Below are 8483 nucleotides of genomic sequence, written 5' to 3' on the forward strand. Positions count from 1 at the left end.
TTTTTTTTTTTTTTTTTTTTTTTTTGAGACGGAGTTTCACTCATGTTACCCAGGCTGGAGTGCAATGGCGCGATCTCGGCTCACCGCAACCTCCGCCTCCTGGGTGCAGGCAATTCTCCTGCCTCAGCCTCCTGAGTAGCTGGGATTACAGGCACGTGCCACCATGCCCAGCTAATTTTTTGTATTTTTAGTAGAGACGGGGTTTCACCATGTTGACCGGGATGGTCTCGATCTCTTGACCTCGTGATCCACCCGCCTTGGCCTCCCAAAGTGCTGGGATTACAGGCTTGAGCCACCGCGCCCGGCCATATTTTCTTTTTTTTTTTTGAGACAGTCTCGCTCAGTCGCCAGGCTCTAGTGCCGTGGTGTAATCTCAGCTCACTGCAACCTCTGCCTCCTGGGTTCAAGCAATTCTCCTGCCTCAGCCTCCCAAGCAGCTGGGATTACAGGTGCATGCCACCACACCCACCTAATTTTTGTATTTTTAGTAGAGATGAGGTTTCATCATGTTGACCAGGCTGGTCTCGAACTACTGACCTCAGGCGATCCACTCACCTTGGCCTCCCAAAGTGCTGGGATTACAGGCGTGAGCCACTGCCCCGGCCCTCCTTACATTTTTGTTGTACAAATAAATGAACCCAAAAGATTAACAATAAGCCTGAAAGGTTTACACAGGCAGGACCAGTGTAATACCAGCTGGTAGCCAGGAGGGGACAGCAAAGAGCCACCCAACGTGGATGAGCCCAGAGGGGTGGTGGGGAAAGAGGGCGTGGCCACAACCCACTTCAGAGACTGACACCAAGCCCTAGGCTAGTTAGTGGTAAAGCATCCCTGGGTTCCAAAGTATGATAAAATGATAAAAACTTAGGTTCAAATCTCTACCATACTATGCTGTGTGACCTTGAGAAAGCTGCTTAACCTCTCTGAGCCTCAGTCCCCTCCAATAAGGCTGGCCACTTGGGGAGTGGGCTTTGTAATCAGCAAATCATAACTGTTACGTGGTCAGGTGCCGTGGCTCACACCTGTAACCCCAGCACTTTGAGAGGCTGAGGTGGGTGGATCACCTGAGGTCAGGAGTTTGAGACCAGCCTGGCCAACATGGTGAAACCCCATCTCTACTAAAAATAGAAAAATTAGCCAGGCATGGTGGCAGGTGCCTGTAATCCCAGCTACTTAGGAGGCTGAGGCAGAAGAATCCCTTGAATCTGGGAGGCAGAGGTTGCAGTGAACTGAGATTGAGCCACTGCACTCCAGCCAGGGTGACAGAGTGAGACTCTATCTCAGAAAAAAAAAAATGTGATGTGAGTATTAGGTGTCTGTGGTGTGAAGGGCTGCTCAAATGTCCATGACTGGGGGACGGGGTAGTTACATAATCATGATACAGCCTGATGAGGAACAGAGCTTTTTAAAGACATGGGAACATGTTTATGTTTTAAGGTTAAATGTGTAAATTTATAGAAGGAACAGCGAGATGTAAAATTAATAAGCTTGGGGGGAAAGCTGGAAGAAATGTATCATCATAAAAATGAACAGCCATCTGGGTTGTTAGATTTCTGTATTTTCCAAACCTCTACCATGGGCAAATATTTGCATTTCCCTTTAGGGTGTGTGTGTGTGTCTGTGTGTGTGTGTGTGTGTGTGTGTGTTTTAGAGACAGGGTCTCATGTTGCCCAGGCTGAAGTGAGGTGATGTGATCATAGCTCACTGCAGCCTCAAACTCCTGAGCTCAAGTGACCCTCCTGCCTCAGCCTCCCAAGTAGCTGGGACTATAGGCACGCACCATCACCCACCACCATGCCCAGATAATTAAAAATATGTATATATTTATTTTTTTGTAGACATGGGGTCTCGCTATAGTGCCCAGGCTGATCTCCAACTCCTGGCTTCAAGTGATCCTCCTGCATCGACCTACCAAAGCACTGAGATTACAGGCATAAGCCATCATGCCTGGCTCCCTTTAGGTTTTTATGACCTACTAGAACGCTCTGCGGATGGAATGTTACAGCGGCCACATGGATAAAGGGTCTCTCCTCCCTTAGTCCCCACCACTTCTTCCCAGCATATCTTGAACAGCCCCATTTTGCTGTCCTGGGTTTCCTTTTTTTTTTTTCAGACAAAGTTGTGCTCTGTCACCCAGGCTGGAGTGCAATGGCACGATCTTGGCTCACTGCAACCTCTGCCTCCCGGGTTCAAGTGATTTTCCTGCCTCAGTCTCTGGAGCATCTGGGATTACAGGCACCTGCCACCACACCTGGCTAATTTTTGTATTTTTAGTAGCGACAGAGTTTTACCATGTTGCCCAGGCTGGTCTTGAACTCCTGACCTCAAGTGATCCACCGCAGCCAGCTGAGTCTCCCTAATTTTACTCAGTGCTGCTGCAGGCAGGGGCGTGGCCTGGCTGGGCAGTACAGAGCTCCCCATGGTGCTCAGCCTCCAGGGTCGAGCGTGGGTTGTCTTAGCCCCTTGCAGGCAGGGCTGGAGTTCCTTCTGGTACAAGTTTGGGGACCCGGCCCCCCATCCCTTGAAACCGTAGACCCCCCACCAGGTCCTTTCCAGTTAAGTCTGGTGCCTTCCAGCACCCCTGGCCCACAACTCCCTTGACCTGAGACCTGAAATTCACCTACTGCCCTCTGCAGCTTGGTCCAAGTCCAAGTATACCTTCCTCTCCAGCAAGATGCCTGCCTGCCACTCAGCATGTTAGAGCAGGCAGGGCCTCTAGATATTAGTGGGGAAACTGAGGCACTGAGCACAGATGTGATGTCCCCAGTTGGGAAAACATCAAAGACATTCTGGGCTTCTCTCTCTCTCTCTTTCTCTCTCTCTATTTTTAGATGGGGTTTTGCTCTTGTTACCCAGGCTGGAGTGCAGTGGCACAATCTTGGCTCACTGCAACCTCCGCCTCCTGGGTTTAAGTGATTCTCCTGCCTCAGCCTCCCAAGTAGTTGGGATTACAGGCATGCACCACCATACCTGGCTAATTTTGTATTTTTAGTAGAGACAGGGTTTCTCTATGTTAGTCAGGCTGGTCTCGAACTCCCAACTTCAGGCAATCCACCTGCCTTGGCCTCTCAAAGTGCTGGGATTACAGGAGTGACCCGCCATGTCATCTCTTTTGACCCAGAACAAAACCAGCCCAGGAGTGGCTGTCCTCTCACCCCGCACTGCAGGGGCCCACAGCTCCAGGGTGCAGTTGGGTTCTCACAACTTAATGACTGATCCATCTTCAAAAAAGCATAATCTCAACCAGGCGCAGTGGCTCACGCCTATAATCACAGCAATTTGGGAGACCAAGGCGGGTGGATCACCTGAGGTCAGACGTTTGAGACCAGCCTGGTCAACATGGTGAAACCACATCTCTACAAAAAAGACAAAAATTAGTTGGGTGTCATGGTGCACGCCTGTAATCCCAGCCGCTGGGGAGGCTGAGGCAGGAGAATCGCTTGAACCTGGGAGACGGAGGTTGCAGTGAGTCGAGATTGTGCCGCTGCACTCCAGCCTGGGTGACAAGAAGCGAAACTCATTTCAAAATGAAAAAACAAGAAAACAAAAAACAAAAACAAAAACAAAACCCAATAAAAGAATAAAAAAAGCACAGTCTCTTTCAGAATTTTTACCTTCTTGGGATGGTTCCGTCAGGAAAGGCTTCTAAGGGAACCTTCAATAAGTGACCTAAAAAAATCTCAGAGCCATTCTTTTTTTTTTTTTCAGATGCTGTTATGCTGTGTCGCCCAGGCTGGGGCAGCTGCACAGTCTCAGCTCACCTCAACCTCTACCTCCCGGGCTCTGGCCATCCTGCCGTCCCCCCACTTTGGCCTCCCTAGTAGCTGAGACCACAGGTGTGCACCATCACACCTGGCTAATTTTTAGTTTTTTTGCAGAGACGGGGTTTTGTTGTGTTGCCCAGGCTGGCCTCAAACTCTTGGCCTCAAGCGATCCTCCTACCTTGGCCTCCCAAAGTGCTGGGATTACAGGGGCGAATGACCGTTCCTGGTTTAGAGCCATACTTAACAGAGTTTGTCCTCCTGGAGCCTTCGTGAAGCCTCACCCTCTCTGGGAATCCCCTACTGGGTGCCACGGTCATCTCTCCACTCCCGGGTTTCCGCTCTCCCATCCCGGCACGAGATCCCACTGTCAGGCCTTCTTCATGCTCAGTCTCTCTGTGGTGTGGAAGTGGCTACCGGGGGTGCCTCATGGAAGGTGCAAACCCAAGGGAAACGATGATCTGAAACGCACTCAGATAAAGTTTCTGTGCGTTGGGGGCTTTTGGCAGGAATCCAGTTCGATTTTAGAAAAATAAAAATATATGTCTCGCACTTCTGAATTTGCAGGCTAAGGTCCATTCTGTACTTGCAGAAGAGGACAAAAGAGAAAGGAAGGCGGCCAGGCACAGAGGCTCGTGCCTGTAATCCCAGCACTTTGAGAGATCAAGCGGGGTGGATCACTTGAGGCTGGCCAGGAGTTTGAGACCAGCCTGGCCAACGTGGTGAAACCTCATCTCTATTAAAAATACAAAAATTAGCCGGATGCTGTGACACGCCTGTAATCCCAGCTACTTGGGAGGCTAAGGCAGGAGAATCACTTGGACCTGGGAGGCAGAGGCTGCAGTGAGCTGAGATGGCGCCATTGCACTCCAACCTGGGCAACAAGAGCGTAACTCTGTCTCAAAAAAAAAAAAAAAAAAAGACAAAAGGGGCAATTGGGGGAAAACAGTCCTCGCAGCTCACCTAGCATGGCCCATCTTTTTCCTTACTCAGATCACCTGGTGAGGCAGGTGTCCTTGTCCATCTTAGCGGTAAGGAAGTGAGGGCTCAGATTCCCACGGCTAGTCGGGCGGGTACGGGCACTTGAACAAGACGGCGCTTTCCCACAGCCCACATGCTGCCCGGGATCCTGATTCCTAGGCACTGTCCCCAGCCACCCGCCTCTCTGCAGACTATCTGCCACCCCTCCACATGCGCTGGGACACCTGCCTCCAGATGAAGGGGCCTGCTGACGCCTCTGCCTCCCCCAGCAGACCTGAGCTTCCGTTCTGATTCATCTTGGAACTGCCGGTGCTGGCCCATGCTGGGCTTCGGGGACTGTGTGAGGGTGTGTTTGAGGCAAGCCCACTGCGGCGCGGGAGGGGCACTCGGTGACCTCTGTCAGCCCTTGGAGACTCCCGGGAGCCTGCCCAGCTTCCCAGCCCAGTATGACCAGCGGCATGAGTGAGTGTGGAGCTGGTTCTCCAGGCGGATACCTGGCTTAGGTGCCAATGCCTGGAAGGGGGCTGGCAGGTCCATCCGTGAGGGCTGGCGCCAGGGCCACCTGCTACCCCGGGACACAGAGTATTCATACGTCCCTCACACTGAGCCTCAGTTTCCCCCTCTATAAGGCGGCCTCTAGCGCCTACCTCCTAGGTACCAGGACTAAATGAGACACCTCCGTCTGCACTCTGCTGTGACCCTAGTTCCTAGAACCACCAGGCCCCAGCAAGACCTCCCGAATCCATGTGAAAAGCACCCACATAAAGCACCCAGTGCGGGGCCAGAAACCCAATGACGTCTCCGCCGGGTGTCCAAAGGAGCCACACTCACTGCATTTTCCTGCTGCAGCATCCACTGTCTCCACCTTTCCAGCATCACCTGACCATTCTGTACCTCTCAGAGCTCCAGAAGCACACCTCTGACATCCAGGGACCCCCAAACCTCTGCCGTTCACCCCCACAAACACAACCCACTCTCTCTCTGCCTCTCAAAGTCCCATCTTCCCCTAAGGCCCAAACAGGGCCTTCCTTACTCCGGGAAACTCTCCCCAACCCCCTCACTCTCCTGATCCCCCTTTTCGGGGTCCCCATGGCCTGCTGGCAGCTGCCACATCGCTGTACCCTAAGTTCTTTCTTTTTTTTTTCTTGAGATGGAGTCTTGCTCTGTTGCCCAGGCTGGAGTGCAGTGGCGTGATCTCGGCTCACTGCAACCTCCGCCTCCGGGGTTCAAGCGATTCTCCTGCCTCAGCCTCCCAAGTAGCAGGGACTACAGGCACCCACCACCACACCCGGCTAATTTTTGTATTTTTAGTAGAGACGGGGTTTCAACATGTTGCCCAGGCTGGTCTCGAACTCCTGGCCTCAAGTGATGCTCCTGTCTCAGCCTCCCAAAGTGCTGGGATTACAGGTGTTTGCCAACACGCCTGGCCCGCCCTGGAGACTCTGGCGAGCCTTTAGTGCTCACCACATGGCATGTCACCCCACAGGGAGAGCCCCTGCAAATCTGGGTTTGGGAGGTCAGATGCAGCCCATGGTGGAGATGGATGTGGGATGGGAGCCTTAAAAAGGGTCAGGGGCCGGGCGCGGTGGCTCACGCCTGTAATCCCAGCACTTTGGGAGGCCGAGGCGGGTGGATCACGAGGTCAAGAGATCGAGACCATCCTGGTCCACATGGTGAAACCCCGTCTCTACTACAAATACAAAAATTCAGCTGGGCATGGTGGCGTGTGCCTGTAATCCCAGCTACTCAGGAGGCTGAGGCAGGAGAATTGCCTGCACCCAGGAGGCGGAGGTTGCGGTGAGCCGAGATTGTGCCATTGCACTCCAGCCTGGGTAACAAGAGCGAAACTCCGTCTCCAAAAAAACAAAACAAAACAAAACAAAAAAAAAAGGGTCAGGAAGCATGCGCAGGGGCTCACGCCTGTAATCCCAACACTTTGGGAGGCCAGGCAGGAGGATCACTTGAGGTCAGGAGTTTAAGACCATCCTGGCCAACATGGTGAAACCCTGTCTCTAGTAAAACTACAAAAAATAGCCAGGCATGATGGCAGGTGCCTGTAATCCCAGCTACTCGGGAGAGTGAGGCAGGATAATCACTTGAACCTGGGAGGTGGAGGTTCCTGGGCTGTGATCATGCCACTGTACTCCAGCCTGGGTGACAGAGGACTCTGCCTCAAAAAAAAAAAAAGAGCCAGTGTGGTGGCTCATAAGGTCAGGAGATCAAGACCAGGCTGGCCAAGATGGTGAAACCCCCGTCTGTACTAAAAATACAAAAATTAGTCGCGTACGGTGGCAGGTGCCTATAATCCCAGCTGCTTGGGAGGCTGAGGCAGAGAACTGCTTGGACCCGAGAGGTGGAGGTTGCAGTGAGCTGAGATCACGCCATTGCACTCCAGCCTGGGCAACAGAGTGAGACTCCATCTCAAAGAAAAAAAAAAAGAAAGGCAGGGGTGTGGCTTCTGTTCCCAGATTCTAGAACCCGTGTCCCAGCACCATGGCCAGGCCCTATTCCCAACGCTCCCTCCACAGCCAGTGTCTCTTACCAGGCTTTGGGATGAGTCCTTGGAAAGGCCTAGAAGAGAAACAGAGGCAGGGATGTCAGGGGGAGGGCCTAGGGGATGAGGAAGACACCCCTGGCATGGAGTGGCCTCGGTCTCCCCTGGGAGCACCCCAGACCTCCGGCAGCAGAATCTGCATTTTAACAAGCTGCCCTGGGGCTCATTGTGCACGGGACACTGAGGCAGCGTGGCAGGAGCACTGGTGTTGGCAGTGTGACTCTGCAAAACACAGACCTGGGCCTTGTGCAGGCTCTGCCCTGGCTGGCCCTGGGACCCTGGGCGAATCCCTCTGATAGGGACTGAATGCCCTTCCCGGGGGTGGTGGTGCAGTGAGCGGGTGTTGCTCATTAGGGTGAAGATGCCCTCAAAGGCTGCCCTTGCAACAGTGGACTGACCAGTCCCACTTCTGCAGGGCTCCCTGAACCTGGGCTGGCCTGCAGTCCCTCTCTGACCACCTAGGACCCAGGATGGCGCCGGGAGAGCCGCCTTATACAGTGGGAAGGGCAGGTCCTAGGGAAAGGCTAAGATTCGCAGGTACAAGGCCCCATCTGGGCCAGTCCTGCCTCCTCTTCACCCTCACCCTTCCCCCTGAGCACCTGGTGACTGTGAACTTGATCTTGTCGGCCACGGCAAGAATCCTTTCCAGGTTCTGGGAGCCAAAGGTGCAGGGCTTTCGGAACGGGATTCCTGGGGGCAGCCCCTCAATGATCACGGAGCCGGGGTTACTCTTGATCCGCTTGTAGGGCACCTGGACTGGGTACTTGATGCCCAAAGCTTCCCCTGTGGGCGAGAGGGAGGGTCCGGCCCATCAGGAGTGAGAGGCGGCACGGGGCGTGTGTACCTGGGATTGCGGGGGCATGATGGAGAGACATCCCTGCAGGAGAGTGAACGGCACGACAGAGTGCTCACGTAGCACCGTGGAAACGTATAGCCATTATAATCCGAGCTATCCGATCAGAAAATAAAAAGTAGGCCAGCATGGTGGCTCATGCCTGTAATCCCAGCGTTTTGGGAGGCCAAGGCAGGAGGATGACTTGAGTCTAAGAGTTCGAGATCAGCCTGGGAAGCACAGCAAGACCTAAACATTTCTAAACGACAGCTGGGCATGGCAGTGCATGCCTGTAATGCCAGCCACTCGGGAGGCTGAGGCAGGAGGACTGCTTGAGCCCAGGAGTTTGAGGCTG

General features: G+C 53.4%; 1 protein-coding gene across 1 annotated transcript in view; it reads right to left on the minus strand.

Annotated features, from left to right (window-relative positions):
* Positions 1 to 8483, minus strand: part of GTF2IRD1 (GTF2I repeat domain containing 1) — a 150847-nt gene that overhangs the window by 36350 nt on the left and 106014 nt on the right. The window contains exons 21-22 of the mRNA XM_032254890.1: positions 7896 to 8079; positions 7285 to 7313 (exon numbers count right to left, since the gene is read on the minus strand). Coding sequence (XP_032110781.1) covers positions 7285 to 7313; positions 7896 to 8079 — 213 coding nt within the window. The remainder of the gene's footprint in view (positions 1 to 7284; positions 7314 to 7895; positions 8080 to 8483) is intronic.

This window comes from Sapajus apella, unplaced genomic scaffold (assembly GCF_009761245.1).
Source record: "Sapajus apella isolate SASKATOON/1434 unplaced genomic scaffold, GSC_monkey_1.0 scaffold88, whole genome shotgun sequence".
In the NCBI taxonomy this organism is placed as follows: domain Eukaryota; kingdom Metazoa; phylum Chordata; class Mammalia; order Primates; family Cebidae; genus Sapajus; species Sapajus apella.